At 43.6% G+C, this 24,376-nt stretch overlaps 1 protein-coding gene and 1 pseudogene across 1 annotated transcript in view; one reads left to right on the top strand and one right to left on the bottom strand.

Moving 5' to 3' along the window:
• The window catches only part of LOC135538387 (collagen alpha-1(IX) chain-like), an 85,028-nt pseudogene extending 77,752 nt beyond the window's left edge, over positions 1 to 7,276 (bottom strand).
• Positions 7,277 to 7,348: 72 nt separating this feature from the next.
• The window catches only part of LOC135538388 (protein FAM135A-like), a 60,860-nt gene continuing 43,832 nt past the window's right edge, over positions 7,349 to 24,376 (top strand). The window contains 3 exon segments of the mRNA XM_064964293.1: positions 7,349 to 7,537; positions 11,356 to 11,485; positions 17,465 to 17,544. Coding sequence (XP_064820365.1) covers positions 11,409 to 11,485; positions 17,465 to 17,544 — 157 coding nt within the window. The 5' untranslated portion in view covers positions 7,349 to 7,537; positions 11,356 to 11,408.

Raw genomic sequence — 24,376 nt, 5'->3', positions numbered from 1 at the left:
CCAACACTCTTCTCAGCAAACTGGATGCAGTTTATCACAGTGCCATCCGTTTTGTCACTAAAGCACCTTATACTACCCACCACTGCGACTTGTATGCTCTAGTCGGCTGGCCCTCGCTACATATTCGTCGCAAGACCCACTGGCTCCAGGTCATCTACAAGGCCATGCTAGGTAAAGCTCCGCCTTATCTCAGTTCACTGGTCACGATGGCAACACCCATCCGTAGCACGCGCTCCAGCAGGTGTATCTCACTGATCATCCCTAAAGCCAACACCTCATTCGGCCGCCTTTCGTTCCAGTACTCTGCTGCCTGTGACTGGAACGAATTGCAAAAATCGCTGAAGTTGGAGACTTTTATCTCCCTCACCAACTTCAAACATCAACTATCTGAGCAGCTAACCGATCGCTGCAGCTGTACATAATCTATTTGTAAATAGCCCACCCATTTTCACCTACCTCATCCCCACAGTTTTTATTTATTTACTTTTCTGCTCTTTTGCACACCAATATCTCTACCTGTACATGATCATCTGATCATTTATCACTCCAGTGTTAATCTGCAATATTGTAATTATTCGCCTACCTCCTCATGCCTTTTGCACACATTGTATATAGACTCCCCTTTTTTTCTACTGTGTTATTGACTTGTTAATTGTTTACTCCATGTGTAACTCTGTGTTGTCTGTTCACACTGCTATGCTTTATCTTGGCCAGGTCGCAGTTGCAAATGAGAACTTGTTCTCAACTAGCCTACCTGGTTAAATAAAGGTGAAATAAAATAAAAAATAAAACATCCAAGTGCCACCTTCTTCCTAGCCTGCACAAGTGCTGATTGCCTTGTAGCCTGACCTTCACATTGAAAGAAGCTGCCACTGCAGTGATTACAGTACGTGGACAGACAGACTTCCAATCATCCAGTGTTTGGAAAGCTGCTGCACTGCTGTACGTAGCCCTGCTGTGAGCACTGAATAAATATTATCTCTGAGTGTCGGTTGTTTCCTCTTAAGCCTAACACCCTGGCTCGAGACTTGACATCTTGGCTCACTGATGCAGTCATACCTAGCTACACCATTGTATCAATCAGTTTCTTACCATCATGAAATGTTGAAATTAGATTACCATCATGATCATCATCATCAGCATCCCTCATTCCTGAGGCACTCTGACTTCTGCCTCCTGGTCCGGGAACAATGGAGGAGCATAGCCTCACATCTTTAGTAACATCTCCTAAGGCAGCAGTGTAAGCCATACATTTCTATAAGAACTGTTCACATCATCATAAATTGGGAATTGACATCGCCTATACATTAAGCTTTTGCCAGAGTTTAAGAAGATAATTAAATGTACTACCCTACTGTTTGTATGTCTTCTACAGAGTATTAAACAATACTTACTCTGCGAGTGAAGGCCTGTGCTGAGGCATTGTGGGATCACATGGCATAACAAGTAGAGGAGGACCTCCCTAAAATACAAATGTCATGTCATCACAGATGTTAGGAACCCAGATGTTAGGAACACAGATGTTAGGATGTTAGGAACACAGATATTAGGAATACATATGTTAGGAACACAGATATTTGGAATACATATGTTGTGAACACAGATGTTAGGAACACAGATATTAGGAACGCTGGTGTTAGGAACACAGATGTTAGGAACACAGATGTTAGGAACCCAGATGTTAGGAATACAGATGTTAGGAACACAGGTGTTAGGAACACAGATGCATAGGTGTTAGGAACACAGGTAGGAACACAGGTGTTAGGAACACAGATGTTAGGAACACAGGTGTTAGGAACACAGATGTTAGGTTAAACACAGGTGTTAGGAACACAGATGTTAGGTTAGGAACACAGATGTTAGGAACACAGGTGTTAGGAACACAGATGTTAGGTTAGGAACACAGATGTTAGGAACACAGGTGTTAGGAACACAGATGTTAGGTTAGGAACATAACTGTTAGGAACACAGATGTTAGGTTAGGAACACAGATGTTAGGAACATAACTGTTAGGAACACAGATGTTAGCAGATGAATAAGCCCTCTTTGTACCAAAAACAGAATCCTATATATAGAATCCTATATCATCAACAGCAGGGCTCTGCAACCCTCTTCATGGAGAGCTACCGTCCTGCACGTTTTAACTTCCAACCCTAATCTAGTGCACCTGATTTGAATCATTAGCTGGTTGATAAAATGAATCAGGTTAGTTACAACAAGAGCTGGTGCAAAAGCCTACAGTAGGGGAGCTCTCCAGGAACAAGGTCAGAGACCCAAGATCTACAGATTTGCAGTTCAGTTCAAAATGTATAGCTTAGTCTGTGAACTTTAATACATGAATGACTGTGTAATAGCAGCATGATAATGCAAAGCAATACCTCCATACATCAATCAATAAATGAATGTATACCTTTTTAATCCACCCATTCAGTAGTCCTTTAGCAGGTTTTTTGTGGTTGGTAAAGTCTGTCCAGGGGTCCCAGCTGTGTGAGGAACAAGAAGAACTTACAAAATAACACCTCTGGTAGGACTAGCAAACTGAGGAGGTTTTCTTTGAGGCGTGACTTCTACTGTTCTCCGGGGTGGGGAGTGGGTCCGGGGGTTAAACACTGTACTAGGGTTAGTTTCCCATTTCAAATCTAATTGTATGTGTCATAGACACAGTTTACAGCGGGTATAAAGGTGCTCCTTCCACATTGCAGTACAGTATCAATATCCATAATAATCAAAGGTCAAGTAGTAAGAAGGTATTATGCATAGTAATCAAACAATTATGTACACAATCAGATATACAGTCTAAATGATGAATGTACTATGTCAAGTATGACTGTTTTTATAATTATAAAGTGCATAGTGTCTTGGTCACACAGGTGAATAAATAGTGTGTAAATAGAACAACAGCTTTGACTGTGTGTGTAAATGTCCTGCCCAGTGATGTTTTGGACAGTCCACACCACCCCCTTTAGAGCCTTGCAGTTCATGGAAGTGCAGTTGCCATACCAGGTGGGGATGCAGACAAGATGCTGTCAATGGTGCATCTATAGAAGTTCCTGAGGGGCCATGCCAAGTATGATATACATGTTTATCTCCTAGGGGTTATAACACAAGTGTCCCATGCGCCATCCCTGATAAGAGAGAACCTGTGTGTCTTAATGTTTAGTTATTTCATTACCATCTCCCTGTCACATGAGATTGATTAAAACCATTTATTATCATGATGACTAATCATCAGTCAGTCAGACGGTAGATGTCATGTAGTAGCCCCCCCAAAAAAATGCAACTAATACTGAGCATGTATTGAAGGAGAAAAATGGATCAACCGAATCCACGTTTGGTGTTGTGGTATGACGGACAAGCCCCACCCACACCACCCCAATCACCATTCCTATCTGGTGACCTATTTCAACAGTCAGTGTTCCCAATATTTCTGTCCTCTTCATTCTCTGTGATCTGTTCCCATACAAGCCTGACTGAAACATTTCCACACAGTTCAGAATCACCATAGATTCACACTTCCATAGGACACCAACAAAACCGTTGTTTGGTGAAGGTAATGTGAAGAAAGACTCTTCAACAAGCACTGTTTTGAAGGTCAGGAAGAGCTAATACGGGTTAACAATGTTATATGTTTCTATAGCCCATATTTGTGTCCCATATGGCACCCTATTATCTTTATAGTGCACTACTTTTGGCCCATAGGGTGTCCCATAGGGTATCCATAGAGTATCCATAACTTCATAGGGTGGGTAACCATGGAGGGTATCCATAGGGTTTCCAGTGGAGGATCCATAGTTGTGCCATATTCGGCCCAAACATCCAGGACCATTTTCCAGGTTGGATCCATGGTACCCTGAAGATAGACTGGCAAAGCCCCCATAAAGGCCATAGGGTGCCATCTGGGATCCATATCTTGAGGAATGCCGAGGGTTTACCCACTCAGCCGTTTCCTTGGCATAACTTAGTCAGGGGACGAACCTAAGGATAGTAGTATTGCCATGGGATGGAGGAAGTCCAGTAATAAAGTCCAATGAGGTATCCATAAAACAGACAACACAGACTTACACATGGAGTAAACAATTAAGTCAATAACACAGTAGAAAAAAAAGAGAGTCTATATACATTGTGTGCAAAAGGCATGGGGAGGTAGGTGAATAATTACAATTTTGCAGATTAACACTGGAGTGATAAATGATCAGATGTTCATGTACAGGTAGAGATATTGGTGTGCAAAAGAGCAGAAAAGTAAATAAATATAAACAGTATGGGGATGAGGTAGGTCAAATTGGGTGGGCTATGTACCGATAGACTATGTACAGCTGCAGCGATCGGTTAGCTGCTCAGATAGCAGATGTTTAAATTTGGTGAGGGAAATAAAAGTCTCCAACTTAAGCGATTTTCGTTCCAGTCACAGGCAGCAGAGAACTGGAACGAAAGGCAGCCAAATGAGGTGTTGGCTTTAGGGATGATCAGTGAGATACACCTGCTGGAACGCGTGGGGCTACGGGTGGGTGTTGCCATCGTGACCAGTGTACTGAGATAAGGCGGAGCTTTACCAAGCATGGACTTGTAGATGACAGTGAGATCAATTCCTGGTGTTGTGGGTGAAAGTGTAGTCATGAGGACAAGTCCAGATCCAAAGGGTTTCTGAGGAGCCCCTCATGGGGTCACTTAGAGGTATCAGAGGAACTCCAGAGGCCCAGAAACCATCCATGAAGTTACCTGCGGCTCCAGGGTAAATACCAAGGCTTGGAGGTGGGTCTGGCGACAAATATGTAGCGAGAGCCAGCCGACTAGAGCGTACAGGTCAGAGTGGTGGGTGGTATAAGGTGCTTTAGTAACAAAACGGATGGCGCTGTGATAAACTGCATCCAGTTTGCTGAGTAGAGTATTGGAAGCTATTTTGTAGATGACATCGCCGAAGTCGAGGATCAGTAGGATAGTCAGTTTTACTAGGGTAAGTTTGGCGGCGTGAGTGAAGGAGGCTTCGTTGCGGAATAGAAAGCTGACTCTAGATTTGATTTTAGATTGGAGATGTTTGATATGGGTCTGGAAGGAGAGTTTACAGTCTAGCCAGACACCTAGGTACTTATAGATGTCCACATATTCTAGGTCGGAACCATCCAGGGTGGTGATGCTAGTTGGGCGTGGAGGTGCAGGTAGCTCCATGTCTTTAAAAAAAAAAAAATTTTTAATTTTACCTTTATTTTACTAGGCACGTCAGTTAAAAACAAATTCTTATTTTCATAGGAGTAATAGAGTATCCATAGGGTATCCATTGGGTATCAACAAATTCTTAATGATGGCCTAGGAACAGTGGGTTAGCTGCCTGTTCAGGGGCAGAACGACAGATTTGTACTTTTCCGCTCGGGGATTCGAACTTGCAACCTTACAGTTACTAGTCAAATGCTCTAACCACTAGGCTACCCTGCTGTCTGTATCAAATGCATTACCGTGTTCATACAAGTCAGAGATCAAATTAAAGCAGGAAGTAAATAGACTATTGGCTCCCAATATTATATTTTATAGCCTATAGCCTGCCACCTGCATTAATGTGTAATACATAGCCTACATCAGGGGTAGACAACCCTGTTCCTGGTGTGCCACAGGTACTGCAGGATTCTATCCCAACTAGGCAGCACACTGAGCAACTTAGTTAAAAATGTATCAGTTCAGTGATTGCCTAAATTGAACACACTTGGTCTTCCATAAAGTTTCTGCGGCCCTCCAGGACCAGGGTTACCTACCCCTGGTTTACACTATACCATTACAGATATCTTTGGGAGTTGCATCATTCCCTTTTCACAGTATCCAATAGGTGCCAGAGATCACATGTCAACAGAAAGTTAACAGAGTAGTCTAAAGATTACTGCACGTCTGCAAAGAGGCCAGGGCTTTTATGGCGCAGGTGGTCTCCGCCCTACAGGGTCACTGGTTCAAGCCCTGTTCTGCCAGTTCCCCCTCAACCACTATAATAGATAGTAGTTATAAAAGATGATTTCACATTTACCCTGGCATGCCTCCTCTCCAACCATATCCAGATGGGATGTGGACCAAGCAACCCATCTAAACTCAATCACTGAGGAATCTGGATCTGTCACATCAGTCGTAACAATTACCACTCATAGAGAATGATAGAGGACTCTTCTTTGTATCTGTCCCATTATGGAGTCTGTGAGCGAGCCATTGAGGCCATCTCCATTTTGAAGTAGTCCATTTTCTATGAGTTGAAAAACAAACTGAAAGTGTGCATACTACCACCTGGAGTGTGTTTGAACAGCTATAAAGGCAAGGTTGGGGACTTACTGCCACCTGCAGGTATGGAATATTTGCTCACAGGTATAATTAATTGGCTGATCCCTCCTGCTGACCTGGTGGCATTGTGTGATCCCTCCTCGACACATAGGAAGTCCCACCCAGTAAACGACTTAAATGTTGAAAGTCCTCACTGACCCTGCCCATGCTAAAACAGGCTTTTGGGCACTAGAGTCCTCTATCATTCTCTATGGTACCTGAAAGAGAGTGACTCTCCATTTGGGCTAATCTTTAACCTGCTAGCACCTCCCCTGGTTAGAGGGGAATAAGGCAATCTCAGAGTTACACACAAGGATACTTTACTGACACACACACACACACACACACACACACACACACACACACACACACACACACACACACACACACACACACACACACACACACACACACACACACACACACACACACACACGGATGAAATGTACATGGAAAGGTAGTGGAATGGTAATTCTGTACTGTACTGGACAGAAAACAGGGGTAATGAATACATTGTACATACTGTATGATAGCACGAGAGTAATGATAATTGTAATAAAGGACTGTATACATGGATATGCTACCAACGATATACACAGAGGCAGAATGCAATAGGCAATAGTAAAAACTATAAAGAACAACAAGCAATAATTATATACATGTTACACACTCACTTTGTGCAAGCACACCATCCCACATGTCCAAAGAGATATGAGGGAGTCCAGCTGTTGTTGTGCAGGTCAGAGATGAGCTTGCTGGTCTCTCTGTGTCTGCTTGAAGGAGACTGAGAGAGAGGCAGGATCTGGGGATCTGGAACCAAAGATGTGATTGGCTGACCCCACTTCACATTGTGCCCCTGGCAACCATGAGCCCTAGCAACCAATCAGTTTGGTTATGGCTAGAGTTGTGAAGGGCAAGTTCAAGATTTGACCTCGGTTATTTGAGTTCTCAGTTGTCTTGAAAGCACCAAAAGAGTCACCGGCAAGGACGTCAGAGGACCACTTGACAGGATCTGCGCAGCAACTGCGCAGTTTTTATGTTCGACAACGTGCGTGGTCGCTTCCACTGTTTTCCAGCGGATCGTCGCAAGCCTCGTCAGGCTGCGGAGGCTGTGTGCAAGATCAAGGGACTGGATTGACTACCCATGTCGTTGTCCCGTTTGGTTTTGAAGTCGGCTTAATGCTGTTTTGTTATAGTATTTCGTCGTTTAACTATCAGGAGAAGTGATCTGTCGACACAGAATCTGGTGAGTACTGAGTAGATGAACGCGCCAACGAGCTAGCTAGCTAACGACAACGTCAGATCCGATGTGTGAAAATAAAGACATTGGCTGCTGCTTTACTACTTGAAAGATTAGCTAGTTAACTTTAAACTCGTAGCTAGCTATCGTGCTGGCTAGCTAAGTAAGGACGGCTAGCTAGTTACATTGCTAGTTTTGCAGTAACGTTAGCTAACAGTAGCTAGCTAACGTTATGTGGTGAGACTGGCAGCTAATTTAACTAACGTTAACTACTGTAGCCAACACATTATCTATATAACTACTGTGCGTTGTTGACTCAACTATTTGTCTGTTTCTTCTGAAGAAACCCCAGCTAGTTGGTTAGTTGACAGAATTCCCAGTTAACTAGATGTATCTTGCTATGATGTTTTGATGGTAGAAGCTGGCTAGGTAACTAACTACACTTGCGAGACAGATGCTGTGTGGTGATTCATTCTGTCCTTGTGTGCAGTAGGGGATGGTCACAGAATATTTCAACATCTGAGAATGATCCTGTGGAACTTTTGAGGAAATAGTAGGCCTATGTAAGTTGCTCAATCAACAGGACCTATATAGACAAAGTGTTTTCTGCATGTGTTACATAGCTAACTAACTACTGAACCAGAACCCTTAATTAGTATGTTCCTAGACCCTGGGATATAAATGTTACTCTCCCCTGAACTGTCATACGTTTCCATCAGTCAAGGTAACTAGTTAACGTTAGCTAACTAGCTATACCATGTTGTTATATCTCTTCTCAGACATGACTTGGGCTATTTCTTCTCAGTAAGTTGTCAAACTGTTATTGCTGTTCAGTTGCGTAACTAGCTAGCTTGCAAGCTACCTACACAATGTTGAAGTATCCTCATAGACTCACTGTCAAGAGTGTGACTAGGTTGGAAAAAGAGGCAGGTAAACTACAGGTGTGATTGTTAAAGACACTCAGAGAGCATTCACAGACACAGCTAACAAAGTTGTTTTGCTTGGCAAAGATCAATAAACTGAAACTGTCACGAATGGAGCTTACTGTTTCTCTACAATCATTTAACTTCCAGGAGTAGCACTGGCTTCAAAAGACCAGGGAGTGGAGTGTGAATTCCATAGGTTATTACAAGGTGCATTATTAATCAGACCGCACACATAGCTGCACTCAGGAAGGAAACGGGTTGGCACCACACTACACAGTTGATTAGAAAAGCACATGCAGCTAACTATACTGTACTATACTGTAACCTAAATGTGTTCTAGTCTGCATCATGCTGAGTTATGAGGAAAGAACAATAAGGGTGACTCTCCGGTTTATCTTAAGTAGGCTACATTCCCCTGTTTCCTCATCAGTACAATCTGTAATGTTGACTTAGATCCAGACTGTATTGTTTTGCATCATTCTGTCAGTTCAGTTGGGAATTGTGATTGTGTTGCTAAATCTCAGTCATTTGACTATTTGTTTGTTCAGTTAGTAAATGGGTAACTGGCCATGCAAACAGTAGCCTAAACCAGCATGCGCACTCTGCTATGCAAAGAAAATACCCTGCTGGACAGGTAGACCCTACTGGTAGACATAACTTAGTGGATCTAGGCTTTGTAACTGTACTTGGAGCAGCTCACCACCACAACGTTTTCAAACTATTACCAACTTAAAGGAACCCGTTTGATCACTGAAACGGAAACGTTGCACTCAGTTGAGAAATATGACACTTGTTCTAATTAAAGTTGGCTTGGCACCACTATCTCTGGCCCTGTTTCAGATAGCCATGCCATCTCCGTTTGAATGCACTTTGCTTTGTGAAGCGTGCAGATGCAGGTACTGGTGTTGTCCCATATAAGAGAAATGTGCAACAGGTTTTAACATGCCCTGCTCCCAGCACATCCACTTTATGACATGGCTATGGAAACTATGGTAACCCAGAGACAGTGTTCTTATGCAACACAGTGCTCTCATTTTCTTGCAGCCTGTCTATGGATGATGCTACTGTTAGTTAGACAGTGATATTCTTGTCTATCCTATAATTTATGTGCCTGTATTAATAAGTAAAGCATTGCCTAGAGGAGGAGTGCTGATCTAGGATCAGGTCCTTCCTGTCCATTCATTATAATCTAAAATGCGTAACTGTTCCCAGATCAGCACTCCTACACTGAGGAGAAGCTTTATGAATACGGTGTTGATATGATTAAAGTAAATTCCCTGCGTTTTCACTCAATAATTTACAGCATTCCTTGCTGTAAGATGGAGAGCTTGTTATGTATGGTGGCTTGCTTTGGTTGTTTATGAATACATAAGAGTCTCTCTGGTTATCTGCCTGAGAAAACCATGCCAGTCTTGTTGTTTGTCTCCCTCCTTCATCTCTGAGTGAAAGAGTGGGGGCAGGGGGATAGAGAGAGAGGAAAACGAGAGAAGGGAAGAGAGAAACTGACAGAGGGCCAGAGAGAGCGGTCGAGGCGGAGAGAGAGAGTCAGAGATCAGAGAGACAGAACATGACAGACTTGGTGGGAGAAAGAGAGTGTTAGGGAGAGATCTAAACAGTCTGTATTCAAGGCTTCCTCTGCATTAGATATCATAACAACCCTGCTAGCTGTACCCTCTCTGCCCTACTTGGCCTCTTTCCTGTGTGTTTTCTAAACAACCCAGCCCAGGTCTCTTTAGTTCAGTCACATCTAAGCCATCTGGGGTGGCAGGGTAGCCTAATGGTTAGAGCGTTGGACTAGTAACCGGAAGGTTGCTTGTTCACACCCCCGAGCTGACAAGGTACAAATCTGTCATTCTGCCCCTGAACAGGCAGTTAACCCACTGTTCCTAGGCCGTCATTGAAAATAAGAATTTGTTCTTAACTGACTTGCCTAGTTAAATAAAGGTAACACACATCTATCTCCTTCAAATCTGCAGCCAGCCATATTGTCTTCCCCCTCCAACTCGTCTGCTTTCATTGCCAGGAACATGGCACCATTAGCTTTACAAGACTGTCATTTATTCATTTCTCACGAGTCATTTTAGGGCTCCTGGGTGATTTTGCTATGCCAATTTCTCTCAGCTCCATTGCGCCGAATCTGCCCTCTGGGTCTTCGTCCCACCTGTGTGTTTCAGACTAGGTTAAATTCTCCTCTGCCCCTAAGACTTGGCTTGACTAAGTTGAATTAATTTAAGACCTGTAGGAGGCCTGTGGGAGGCCTGTGGGAGGCCTGTGGGAGGTCTGTGGGAGGTCTGTGGGAGGCCTGTGGGAGGCCTGTGGGAGACCTGTAGGAGGCCTGTAGACATGTACTTAGTGTATTTCTAGTATTGTCCAGTAGTTGATATAGTATTTCAGGACTATTTTAGCGTGTGATTCATAGCTGTTCCTTCCCCCCCATACTCTCGCTCTCCCCCATCCTTCTCCCTCTCTCTCTGTCTCCCCCCACCTTCTCTCTATGTTTGGCTGAGCTGCCAGCCAATTAGGTAAGACATGTTATTTACATCTGAAGCAGAGAACCCAGCAGGCAGCAGACCTCATGGGTCTGTTTGGATTGGGTGTTCGGTGCTTGTTATTGGAAACAGCTGAGCCAAGTGTGACTGTTTGTTTGCTGTTGACTAGGTGTGTGTGTGTGTGCCTGCGTGATTTGTACTTTCGCTGTGTGTGGTGTGTGTAGGTGACTGCCTGAGTGCCTGACCGCCTGAGGGTGTGTGTGATGAGAACACATGCTCCACTGTAATTCTCTACTAGTGTGAAGAGAGAAAGACCTCAAGGTTGTTCCTGTATTTGTGTCCAGTGTGATGATAACTCCTCTTCACATCAGTACAGGTAACTCACATGGATGCTCTCCTCCTTCCACAGGGGTCATAATGTCCCAGGTGGTGTAAGCCTTCTGTCTGCCTCTGAAGCCAAACATGAGTGAGGTGCAGGCCACGGTGGAGTTCTCTGTTGAGCTGCACAAGTTCTACAATGTGGACCTGTTCCAAAGAGGGTGAGTGACTGTGTCTCTTCTTCGCTGCTCTGCAGACTGACTGTCAGCCCTCTGTGGTGCTTCTTCAAGGCTGCCCTGTTAATCAAGCACACCCAGGCTTTCTGGGGAAATTCCACGGGCCTCGATTTTCAAGTTTCTGAACAAGTTTACATTTAGTGTTATACTGTTGTTATTGCTTGAAGTTACAGGGACTGAAACTTTCATCCTCACTTTGCCCTCAGTCCCTATTTTGTAAATGAAAGGAAGCTTGATTTTGATGTCAATATAGATGTCACACGCCCTGTTCTAATGGATATGATTAAGATATGGTGGCAATGCCAGGTATCTTGTGGTGGGACACTTTTCCTCAGCCGAACAATAATGATGTTACCAGGAGGATTATTCAAATCCGTTTCAAAGGCAAAGAGGTTGAATTGAGACATGTTGGTCAGTGATAATAACAAGCCTATGTCCTCCAAGTAGGTTGCTCTCTCTGCATCTGAACAAACTGATAGTGACATTCTTCCATTTCATAATTGTGTTAAAATGTCCATCTCTTCAGACACGCTATTGATCATTTATTCAAATGGCAGTTTCTATTGATTTGTGTGTGTAAAAGTCCTCATCCTCCACCTTCTAATGCAGTCTGAGTAGGAAGCCTCCACCTGGGGTCGTTGAGTTGACCAGCAAGTAAACACCGGCTCACCTCAAGAGGCCTGACTGACTTTATTTAAAGGGACACTATTTGTAGACATTTTGAGCAGAGGGACTCTGTCATATCTATGTTAAGCGAGACTACCGCACGCTTCCTGGCTACCACTGTCGCTATAGGCTATTAGTCCCGTTTGTAGATGCACTCGTTTGACTGCCAGTTCTTATTTTCATCCACCATCTGCATGCCGTGCGTCATGCTACCATTTGAGAGGAATCGAGTCTCGATTTGTCACGATGGTTCCGGTACATGGTGTCAGAAACCTGTCACCCAAGTCATCAGGTCTGAGTAGTGAAACACATATCCATTATGTCTGATCTCTTGATTATGGTCTGGGTTGTGTTCAATAAGATGAAAATGAGTGTTTCTTATTGGATACGTTCAGGTAGTCCCTCCTCGTTTCAATCTGTTTCCTTCCATTTAATACCTAATGAACACAACCCTGATGGTGGAGCATGGTGTGATAATGGCCTTGGAACCCCATGTTAACTGGCATAAATGTAGTGCAGAGACCAAAAGTAGCAGTCTTCCTCAGCCAAGTAGAAAAACAGTCTTTTTCCGGGTCCAAGGGTTTGTGTATATTAACACAGGACCTGACGACCATTGTCTTGACAAGGACAGGTCACATGACTTGCCATTGTTGTGGTGCTTCATTCAGTGTTAGAATGCAGAGTTCCCTTAGGTTCCCTTATTGCTTCACAGTGGCAGTGTAGCTGTGCTGTGATAGCTAGGTGTTGGTTTGTGTTAACAGTGGCTGTGGGTCAAACCTTTACAATGAGGTCCTTGGCCTTTCCAGCTTTCACAAAACTATTTGTGGTTTATGGCTGGACATTTTAAGCTGCAATGATAAACATGAATTTAGTGGTGATTTGGGCTCTTCTCTGCACATCATTCTACAATGAACTCATTAGAAAGCCTATCTAGCCTCTCCTCTTGTACACATTGACGCCTTTTGTAATGTTTACAACCTTAAGGCCAAATGTGCTTCCTGCAGCAACGGTTGGCGTTAGCAAGACAAGACCACTGAGATACTGACAGATCTTTATCTCCACACTGTACACTGATGTTCATCACGCACATTGTCCTACTGTAACGTTGACTCTTCACGGTCCCTGAGGCCTAAACTAGTCTGGAAGCTGACATTCCAGTGTAGCGTGACACTCGGCTACGCTAAGTGAACAATGTGTCTGTAGCCATCAGAACGCAGTCTGGCTGAGTGTCTGGTTGTAGTGGACTCAGCTGTGGAGCAGAGCAGGCATCCGGCTGCGGCCTCGATATCCCCCCAACAGAGTTCCCATGACGTGGGCTTCAGAGAGGATGGGAAGCTCTCTTCTTGCTTCCTGCTTCACAGTGGCCTCGACCCACCGTTGTACTGCAGGGATTTGTCTTCTATTGTAATCATTGGGCAGGCAGCCTAAACTGTTCGCCTGACTCCAAACTGTTCTTATTTTATGAATTTTCATGATGGAAAAACAATTAAATCGTAAACTTAAATGACTAAAACCAGATATAAAATATGTAGAAAAAAGAATGGACCTATATACATTGAGTGGACAAAACATTCTGAATACCTACTGTTTCCATGACACAGACTGAACAGTTGAAAGATATGATCCCTTGTTGATGTCACTAAATCTACTTCAATCAGTGTAGATGGAGGGGAGGAGACGGGTTAAAGAAGGATTTTCAAGCCTTGAGACATGAATGGTGTGTGTGTGCTATTCAGAGGAGGAATGAGCAAGACAAAATATTGAAGTGCCTTTGAACGGGTTATGGTAGTAGGTGCCAGACGCACCAGTTTGAGTGTCAAAAACTGCAACGCTGCTGTGTTTTCATGTTCAACAGTTTTCCTGTGTGTATCAAGAATGGTCACCACCCAAAGGACATCCAGCCAACTTGAGACAACTGTGGGAAGCATTGGAGTCAACATGGGCAGCATCCCTGTGGAACGTGTTTACTTTCTAAAACTAATTGAGGCTGTAATGAGGGCAAAAGGGGGTGCAACTAGATATTAGGAAGGTGTTCCTAATGTTCTGTACACTCAGTGTATATTTGAAATAATATCATCTTTAAGCCAAAATAAAGCTTCACATTCAGGGAGAATAAAATATTCCAAAACAATGGATTTAGCTGTATTAATTTTGTTATTATGTTTGAGAAAAAGAACAGTCTTAGCCATGGCAAAATGTGTAGAATAGAAGGAATCTAGCATTAAAACTGCGTCATTTTCTCTCGGCTCCATGACAGAATATGTAGAATCGCAGAACATTTGCTTTAAAACGGCAAAATATTGTATCTATAGAGCCAAGATGGGGGCCTTTAAAATGTTCTCTAAGATGTAGCCACGGTGAGACGTGCTCATTGCCACGCCCTCTGCCACACCCCCTGCCACGCCCAGCACCTAAGCCCCTTTTTGAGCCAGAAAAAAACTGTACAGTTTCCATAGCAATGTTCCCTCTCATTTTCAGATCTGCTGAGTGCAAACTTGAAAGTTCTGTGCAACTTCCAGGGTGCGTTTACTGTGAACACTGAGGCTGTGCCTGCTTTAAGTTACAGTTTCAGACAATGGTCAGGTAGGCAACTGTGGCTATTTGATCATAATTTAGAGTGGCCTACCATCAAAAACAATGGAGAAAATGCCTCCCATAACATTTTAACATGGAAATAGCTGTTCTATCATTCAACCTACAGTAGCAGCCAATGTGTGGTGTTTAATGTAGGTCTACGTTCCTTGAGACGTTTGACTTGACATTAACATGTTAATCCACTTGTCCTTCAGACAAGGAGGTGACTGAACATGTTGTTGTTGTTGAATGCAAGAAACCACTTTACAAAATAAACTGCATTATTATTACCCACACCATTATTACAGAGATTCAGACACATTATGCTACCACCTGCCTATTGGCTACTTAACTTATTCAAACCTGTCTTATAATACAACACTTCCCCTTTTAAGACAAAGTGCTCTTTACCAGACTCACTTTTCAAAGATGTCTAGACATGTAGGAAGCAAGCACTCCCCTATTGTTGACTACTAATGATCTATAACTGGGCTAATAACTCACTAACAAAGGATATGAACAGAATGTGCACACGTGGCTGCATGCAGCTCTTGCTTTGATCTCAAAACAAGCACATCCCGGTGCAGAGTACACTGAGTCCTGCCTGCCAATACAATGAATTCCGATGCGTTCTGCCTACAACAAAACCTCTTGCAGTTAGTTATGCATACTAAGTCTTGCATAGTTCATTTTGTTTCGATATGTTACATTGAAAGTGGCTAATATTGCATTGATTCGATCACAATTCCCACAGTAGAGCAAAGCGTTGATAGTTTTAATTAAAGGGTGAAACTCTATAAAATGTAATGAAATTCAATCTCCTGCTTCTCTGCGAGGGCTGATGTTTCTTCTGTTCGGCAGTCCCAGTGAGCTACGCACGAGCACAGCTTAGAGGGAACATTGATCCGTAGTGATCTCAACAGCACCTCATATGCAGAGTCCTGTGTCTGCTATGTAGGTGTGATAAGACTCGTCCATATCCTAGTGTATTTTGGTCTGTGTCCGGCTGTCTGCCTTCCTTCCATTGGAAACATATGGCGAGTCAGGAAACAAACATGGGATGTGGTTCAGACGGACACAACAGAGGAATAGGCTGTTCCTCTCTGGTGCTGCATCACAATGTAACATACACACACACACACACACACACACAGCTTTGAATCAACCTAGCAGTCAGGTTATACCAGCTACGGCTCTGAATCAGCCTAGTAGTCAGGTTATACCAGCCACGGCTCTGAATCAGCCTAGTAGCCAGGTTATACCAGCCACGGCTCTGAATCAGCCTAGTAGCCAGGTTATACCAGCCACGGCTCTGAATCAGCCTAGTAGTCAGGTTATACCAGCCACGGCTCTGAATCAGCCTAGTAGTCAGGTTATACCAGCCACGGCTCTGAATCAGCCTGGTAGCCAGGTTATACCAGCCACGGCTCTGAATCAGCCTAGTAGTCAGGTTATACCAGCCACGGCTCTGAATCAGCCTAGTAGTCAGGTTATACCAGCCACGGCTCTGAATCAGCCTAGTAGCCAGGTTATACCAGCCACGGCTCTGAATCAGCCTAATCACGTAGCCAGGTTATACCAGCCACGGCTCTGAATCAGCCTAGTAGCCAGGTTATACCAGCCACGGCTCTGAATCAGCCTAGTAGTCAGGTTATACCAGCCAACGGCTCTGAATCAGCCACGGCTCTGAATTAGCCTCGTAGCCAGGTTATACCAGCCACGGCCCTGAATCAGCCTAGTAGCCAGGTTATACCAGCCACGGCTCTGAATCAGCCTAGTAGTCAGGTTATACCAGCCACGGCTCTGAATCAGCCAAGTAGTCAGGTTATACCAGCCACGGCTCTGAATTAGCCTCGTAGCCAGGTTATACCAGCCACGGCTCTGAATCAGCCTAGTAGTCAGGTTATACCAGCCACGGCTCTGAATCAGCCTAGTAGTCAGGTTATACCAGCCACGGCTCTGAATTAGCCTCGTAGCCAGGTTATACCAGCCACGGCCCTGAATCAGCCAAGTAGTCAGGTTATACCAGCCAAACATCTCTTACGCATCTGGGAAATGTACATTCAAAAGGAGACAGCATGTTGTAATCCTGTCCTGCGCAGAGCACTGACCAGCAGACAGTCTCAGAGTAGGACTGCTGTTCTAGGATCAGGTCCACCCAGGTTGTCGTGTAATCTTATTCATTATGATCGTAAAGAGAGAACTGATCCCAGATCAGTACATGTTTGTTTGAAGATGGGCCTGGTCTTTCTTTACTCATCAATACTTTAAATGTGAGTTTAACACACGAGTGAGTGTTAAAGAAAGTGCTCATTATTCATTCATGAAAAGTTAAAGCTCGTTTTACTTGCCTTTAGTAAACCGACACCGACTGTTCTCTTCTTACGAGGCTGACTGTCCCCTGTCTCCGCTCTAAACTCCAGGCCTATAGGTGACCCCAACCGAGCCAGACTCTTTCTCTGTCTTCACACCGTATTCATACCTCCTGACCTATTCCACATGTTGTTACAGCCTGGATTCAACAGGGATGAAATACATGTGTTTCTCACCCATCTACTATTCTGCTTAGAATTCCTACATTCTGTAGCGACCTTGGACTAGAACACGCAGTGTCTACCTTCGTCATCAAGATGTTGGAGTGACAGCTGTAAGAGCCTGGGTTCCAGTCCTGGAAGAACACAATGTCCTCCCTGTTGTTTTCATTACTAACGGTTTGTCTCCCAGGTTCTACCAGATCCGTGCCAGTATGAAAGTGCCACCACGAGTCCCTCACAAAGTAGAGGCCAGTCTACTCCACCCACCAGGTCAGTTAACACACACACACATTCTCTCTCTCTATAATGTTTAGTTGTGTGTGTCCAACCATAAAGAATAGCCTTCTTTTGTATTAGTAATCAATATTATTTGTGTGTCCGTTTTCGGGAAACTTGTCTTGCATCTCAACAAATCACAGCACAGTAGGGATTAGTTGTTGTTGTTGTTATTATTATTAATATTAATTTATTCAATTGACTTCTACTGGTGGGAATAGCTGATTTCTGGGCTCTGGGGTTTTTGTAAAGATGGAGTCAGTATCTGCGGCCTGATGGTAGGAGCTGTACTCCTGGTTGAGTGGGTGTGTCAGGTCAGTGGCAATTCTCACTCCTGCCCTCACTACTCTCTTCAAGAACAGGGCTTCCATGTTCTTCAGAATAACTCAATGTGGTTGTTTTTAATAGTGATGGATAACTGTTGTACCAGGCTTGGAAACACAATGTGGTTGTTTTAATAGAGATGGATAACTGTTGTACCAGGCTTGGAAACACAATGTGGTTGTTTTAATAGTGATGGATAACTGTTGTACCAGGCTTGGAAACACAATGTGGTTGTTTTAATAGTGATGGATAACTGTTGTACCAGGCTTGGAATCACAATGTGGTTGTTTTTTTATTGACCTGATATTTCTTTAATCTCCTCATGAAATACAGTCCTTGTTGTCCCTTGTTGTATATCTGTTGTGTTTGAGTCCAGGAGAGTTTTGAGTCTATTATAGTTCCAAGATATTAGTGCTCAACTGATTCTATTTGAAGTCGATGTGGATGGGCCCGGTATCATCTTTTATACTTCTGAGGTTTGTCATTTCCTTTGTTTTCCCCCTTTTAACAATGTGTTTTCCTTATTTCTGTCCTGTAGTCATCCTGGACACCTCTATTAAACCAACACCTTGCCGTATCATCTGTATACTTTACTGTTGCACCTTCTGGTGTTATTTGGGTGCAAACGTTAGTGTAGAGGGTGAACCGAACCAGCAAAAGGACACTGCTCTGGGGTACCCTTATATTGGCGGTTCGTGGGTTCTGATGTATTCACACTGAACCTCACTCTTCTGACCCGACTGGTGAGAGAACACCTGATCCAGTTGATGAGACGTGCGTTGATGCCCATGGTCGCAAGTTTGTTCACCAGAATATCAGGATGTAAAGTGTCGAAACAGATTTTAAAAAATCTACAAAAAGTATTGTGGCATATGGACGTGGTTTATCCAGATCATGTAGATTTGATGGAGGAGGAAGACCGGTGCATCTTCAGTTCCACGGCCTGGTTTATATGCCAGCTGGAACGGGTCCAGTAGCCTCTCTGTGTGCAGGAGAAGGTGTCCCAGGACAATGGGGTCCAAACATTAGATTATCACAGAGGTCAAGCAGATGGAATGACCGTCATTCAGGGATTTGGATAATTCACCTGGTGAATGGGCACAATAGTTTCACTTTTCCAGATTTGGGCGGTTCTGCTGCTGTCCAATGACATTTGAAAAAGTATTCTGTACATGTTACACAGCCACTTACACTCCCTGATAACGTCCCACTTAGACCATCACAGACTTTTTCTTTCTGAGGATTGAGTTTGGAGAAGACCTGAAAGGCAACCTTTTCAGAGACGATTCTGGGACTCTGGGATGATTCTGGGACTCTGGGATGATTCTGGGACTCTGGGATGATTCTGGGACTCTGGGATGATTCTGGGACTCTGGGATGATTCTGGGACTCTGGGATGATTCTGGGACTCTGGGATGATTCTGGGACTCTGGGATGATTCTGGAACTCTGGGATGATTCTGGAACTCTGGGATGATTCTGGGACTCTGGGATGATTCTGGGACTCTGGGATGATTCTGGGACTGTCATCCCATGTATTGTTATTTTCAAGTATGTTTTTCATTTTGAGTTTGTAATCCAAGTAGTTTTTAAACCCTGTTTTAATGTTTCTTTGAATGGATTTCATCAGAGTTGTATCCACCCCTTGACTTTTTCCACATTTTGTTACATCCTTATTCTAAAATGGATGACATTTTTGCACGTAATTATTTGTTTTTTTACATACGTATTCAGACCCTTTACTCATAATGGGTTTTGAGTTCTAAACTTGAAATATTGTTAATCATGAGGAAATGAGGAGTGCCACAGTCTGGTTTCTACACCAGAAGTGAATGGATATCCGTAGGAGGAATGTATATGGTCGGGTCAATTCAGGGTGGATATGAGCCAGAGGCTTGGAATGTACTGAGTAAAGGAAAGACAATCACATGGTTGCAGTCACTGATAAGGGTGGAGAGATTTGGATTAGTGTGGAATGGGGGCCGAGGTCAGGTCACATTAAGGGAGAAGGAACAGTACCTTTGGCAGCGATTACAGCCTCACGTCTTCTTGGTTATGACGCTATAAGCTCGGCACACCTGTGTTTGGGGAGTTTCTCCTATTCTTCTCTGAAGATTCTCTCAAGCTCTGTCAGGTTGGATGGGGAGCGTCGCTGCACAGCTATTTTCAGGTCTCTCCAGAGATGTTCGATCAGTGGCTGGGCCACTCCAGGACATTCAGAGACTAGTCCCGAAGCCACTCCTGCGTTGTCTTGGCTGTGTGCTTAGGGTCGTTGTCCTGTTGGAAGGTGAACCTTCGCCCCAGTCTGAAGTCCTGAGTGTTCTGGAACATGTTTTCATCAATGATCTCTGTACTTTGCTCCATTCATCTTTCCCTCGATCCTGACTAGTCTTTCAGTCCCTGCTGCTGAAAAATATCCCCACAGCATGATGCTGCCACCACCATGCTTCACTGTAGGGATGGTGCCAGGTTTCCTCCAGACTTGACGCTTGGCATTCAGGTCAGAGGAACTCTGGACTCTGGAGTTACCATCGTGTTCTTGGTCTCTTCCCTGACCAAAGCCCTTCTCCCCCGATTGCTGCAGACATTGTTTGATACCCTCGACACAATCATGTCTCGGAGCTCTACGGACAATTCCTTCGACCTCATGGCTTGGTTTTTCCTCTGACATGCACTGTCAACTGTGGGACCTTTTATATAGACAGCTGTGTGGCTTTCAAAATCATGTCCAATCAATTTAATTTATAACAGGTGGACTCCAATCAAGTTATAGAAACATCCTCAAGGATGATCAATGGAAACAGGATGCACCTGAGCTCATTTTTGAGTCCCATAGCAAATGGTCTGAATAGTTATGTAAGTCAGGTATTTCTGTTTTTTTTGTGGGATGGTGCAAACATTTCTAGAAACCTGTTTTCGCTTCATTATTATGGGGTATTATGTGTAGATTGATTCTTTTTTTAAATCAATTTTAGAATAAGGCTGTAACGTAACATGTAGAAAATGTCAAGGGTGTCTGAGTAGTTTCAGAACACTATGTAGTCAGTAATGGTCCCATTCAGTTCCTCAGTGTTTTTGTTTGTGTCACATAATACCCCCCAAATGATACAGTCAAAGCAGCCTTTTAACATGTCCATATTTATTTCAGACCAATCCTTCACCCACGTTATCCAAGGTTTTTCAGATGGAATGTTTGTAACGATGTGAGAGCAAGATGGAATTATGATCCGAGGCCAAGTTGTGCTGTGTGCTTTCTAACCATTCGTTATGCTTCATTAACAGACATGTTTTCTGATTGCCTGTGTAGCAGGTTCCATATTGTTCATCATTTGGGAGGGTTTTGTTTAAGTTCTTGGTTCTCCTTCAACATCTTTTACTATGAAGGGAATGACTAGGCCAGACGTTAACCTTTCTAGCGCAGGGGTTCCGCTAGCAGAACACCTCAACAACATTCCGCTGAGAAGGCAGCGCGCAAAATTCAAAAATATATTTTTAGAAATATGTAACTTTCACACATTAACAAGTCCAATACAGCAAATGAAAGATAAACATCTTGTTAATCTACCCATCTTGTCCGATTTTAAAAATGCTTTACAGCTAAAGCACAACATATGATTATGCTAGATCACCGCCAAGTCGAAAAAACACAGCCATTTTTCCAGCCAAAGATAGGAGTCACAAAAAGCAGAAATATAGATAAAATTAATCACTAACCTTTGATGATCTTCATCAGATGACACTCATAGAACATCATGTTACACAATACATGTAAGTTTTGTTCAATAATGTGCATATTTATATACAAAAATCTCAGTTTACATTGGTGCCTTACGTGCAGTAATGCTTTGATTCCAAAACATCCTGTGATTTTTCAGAAATACTAATAATAAACATTGATAAATGATACTAGTGTTATTCACAGAATTAAAGATAGACTTCTCGTTAATGCAACCGCTGTGTCAGATTTCCAAAAAACTTTATGGAAAAAGCATAATCTGAGAACAGCGCTCAAAACCCAAAACAGCCTGAGGAATAGCCGCCATTTTGGAATCAACAAAGTTAGAAACAACACCATAAATATTCACTTACCTTTGATGATCTTCATCAGAAGGCAGTCCCAGGAATCCCAGTTCGACAATAAATGACTGATTTGTTCCATAAAGTTCCATCATTTATGTCCAAATAGCCACTTGTTGTCAGCGTGTTCAGCCCAGTAATCCATCTTCATGAGGCGTGAGCATTTCATCCAGACAAAAACTCGAAAAGTTCCATTACAGTCCTTTAGAAACATGTCAAACGATGTATGGAATCAATCGTTAGGGTGTTTTTAACATAAAACATCAATAATGTTCCAACCAGAGAATTCCTTTGTCTTTAGAAAGGCACTGGAACGAGAGGTAACTCTGTCGGGAGTGCGCGTCATGAGACCGAGGCACTATGCCAGACCACTGACTCAAACAGGTCTCATGAGCCCCTCCTTTATAGTAGAATCCTCATTCAGGAAGTGCAACCTCATCCATATCTCAATGTGTACTCTGTAGGCCAAGCTTTGAAAAACTGCAAACCTCAGATGTCCCACTTCCTGGTTGGATTTTTCTCAGGTTTTCGCCTGCCATATGAGTTCTGTTATACTCGGACATCATTCAAACAGTTTTAGAAACGTCAGTGTTTTCTATCCAATACTACTAATAATATGCATATATTAGCATCTGGGACAGAGTAGGAGGCAGTTCACTCTGGGCACGCTATTCATCCAAAAGTGAAAATGCTGCCCCCTAACCCAAAAACAGGATCCTTAATACTATGTTCTAGTGTAGGTGACCACCTATAAAAGCTAGCTGGTACGGTTGATTCATTTGTCAGAGAGGTTATTTCAAAGGGCAGCAAGCTGAGAGATGGTAAATATGATATGAAGCTCTCCTCTAAATCGTCTGGTCTGATTTTGTGCGTTCCAGAATGGTGATGCTGTCTCTTTTAATGTGAAAGATGGCGTTCATCTAGAGTTCCAATGTGTGAGTTGAATATCCATTTGAACTGACAGTGATACTCTTGGTTGAAAGACATTGAGGGAAGCCCTTCAGATGAATGTGGATTTGGTCTACTCCTCCATTGGGTTTTGTTGTTGGTTTGGAGTTGGCAGAGTGGCAGGACTGGTTGATCTCACAAAACCAGCCCTGTTCCCAGCTCTTTTCTGAGTCCTGGCAGCCTGGAACAGTCACAGCTCATCCCTTGTCCTGGTCTGCACTGAGAGGAATGCCGTTGCTCCCTCCACTCCAGCCTCACAATACGCTGCGTTCTGTCCCCCAACAACCAATCGTCCTGTCACAGTGAGGATTAAGAGGGGACAAAGGAGGGTGAGATTGCAGGATGCTCCAGTGTTTTCTGCTCTGAGCCTGATAGGAGTCAGTGAGAGGCTGAGAGCTTTAGCTGAGTGGGATTGGTTCTTCCTCCTCACCTCAACCCTGGGGTTTCTAAGTGGCCTATTAATAGGAGGCCTTGTCTCTGGTCTCTTGCTAGCCAGGTCTCTCTGGCATTGGTAGTACACCCAATTGACTAGAGTTGGTGTTATACTTTAAGTGGTGAAATAGGCTAATTACCCAAAAATGGGGTTGTTTCATTTTCAGCAGAAAGCTGTTCCATGAGCTTGTATTGTATTTTCCACCAGCAGTATGTTGTTTTCCTTCCTGGGTTGGTGGATTCCTGTTCCTCTCTGGTCTTTCCCTCCACGGCTGATCTCATAGTTGCAGGTTCTATAGTGCTGTTAGTTCCTCCATGGCTGATCTCATAGTTGCAGGTTCTATAGTGCTGTTAGTTCCTCCACGGCTGATCACATAGTTGCAGGTTCTATAGTGCTGTTAGTTCCTCCACGGCTGATCACATAGTTGCAGGTTCTATAGTGCTGTTAGTTCCTCCATGGCTGATCACATAGTTGCAGGTTCTATAGTGCTGTTAGTTCCTCCACGGCTGATCTCATAGTTGCAGGTTCTATAGTGCTGTTAGTTCCTCCACGGCTGATCTCATAGTTGCAGGTTCTATAGTGCTGTTAGTTCCTCCACGGCTGATCACATAGTTGCAGGTTCTATAGTGCTGTTAGTTCCTCCACGGCTGATCACATAGTTGCAGGTTCTATAGTGCTGTTAGTTCCTCCACGGCTGATCACATAGTTGCAGGTTCTATAGTGCTGTTAGTTCCTCCACGGCTGATCACATAGTTGCAGGTTCTATAGTGCTGTTAGTTCCTCCACGGCTGATCACATAGTTGCAGGTTCTATAGTGCTGTTAGTTCCTCCACGGCTGATCACATAGTTGCAGGTTCTATAGTGCTGTTAGTTCCTCCACGGCTGATCACATAGTTGCAGGTTCTATAGTGCTGTTAGTTCCTCCACGGCTGATCACATAGTTGCAGGTTCTATAGTGCTGTTAGTTCCTCCACGGCTGATCTCATAGTTGCAGGTTCTATAGTGCTGTTAGTTCCTCCACGGCTGATCTCATAGTTGCAGGTTC

Source organism: Oncorhynchus masou, unplaced genomic scaffold (genome assembly GCF_036934945.1).
Source record: "Oncorhynchus masou masou isolate Uvic2021 unplaced genomic scaffold, UVic_Omas_1.1 unplaced_scaffold_950, whole genome shotgun sequence".
NCBI lineage: Eukaryota > Metazoa > Chordata > Actinopteri > Salmoniformes > Salmonidae > Oncorhynchus > Oncorhynchus masou.
The sequence above is the reverse complement of the archived record's forward strand: the minus strand, read 5'-3'. Positions and strand labels throughout refer to the sequence as shown.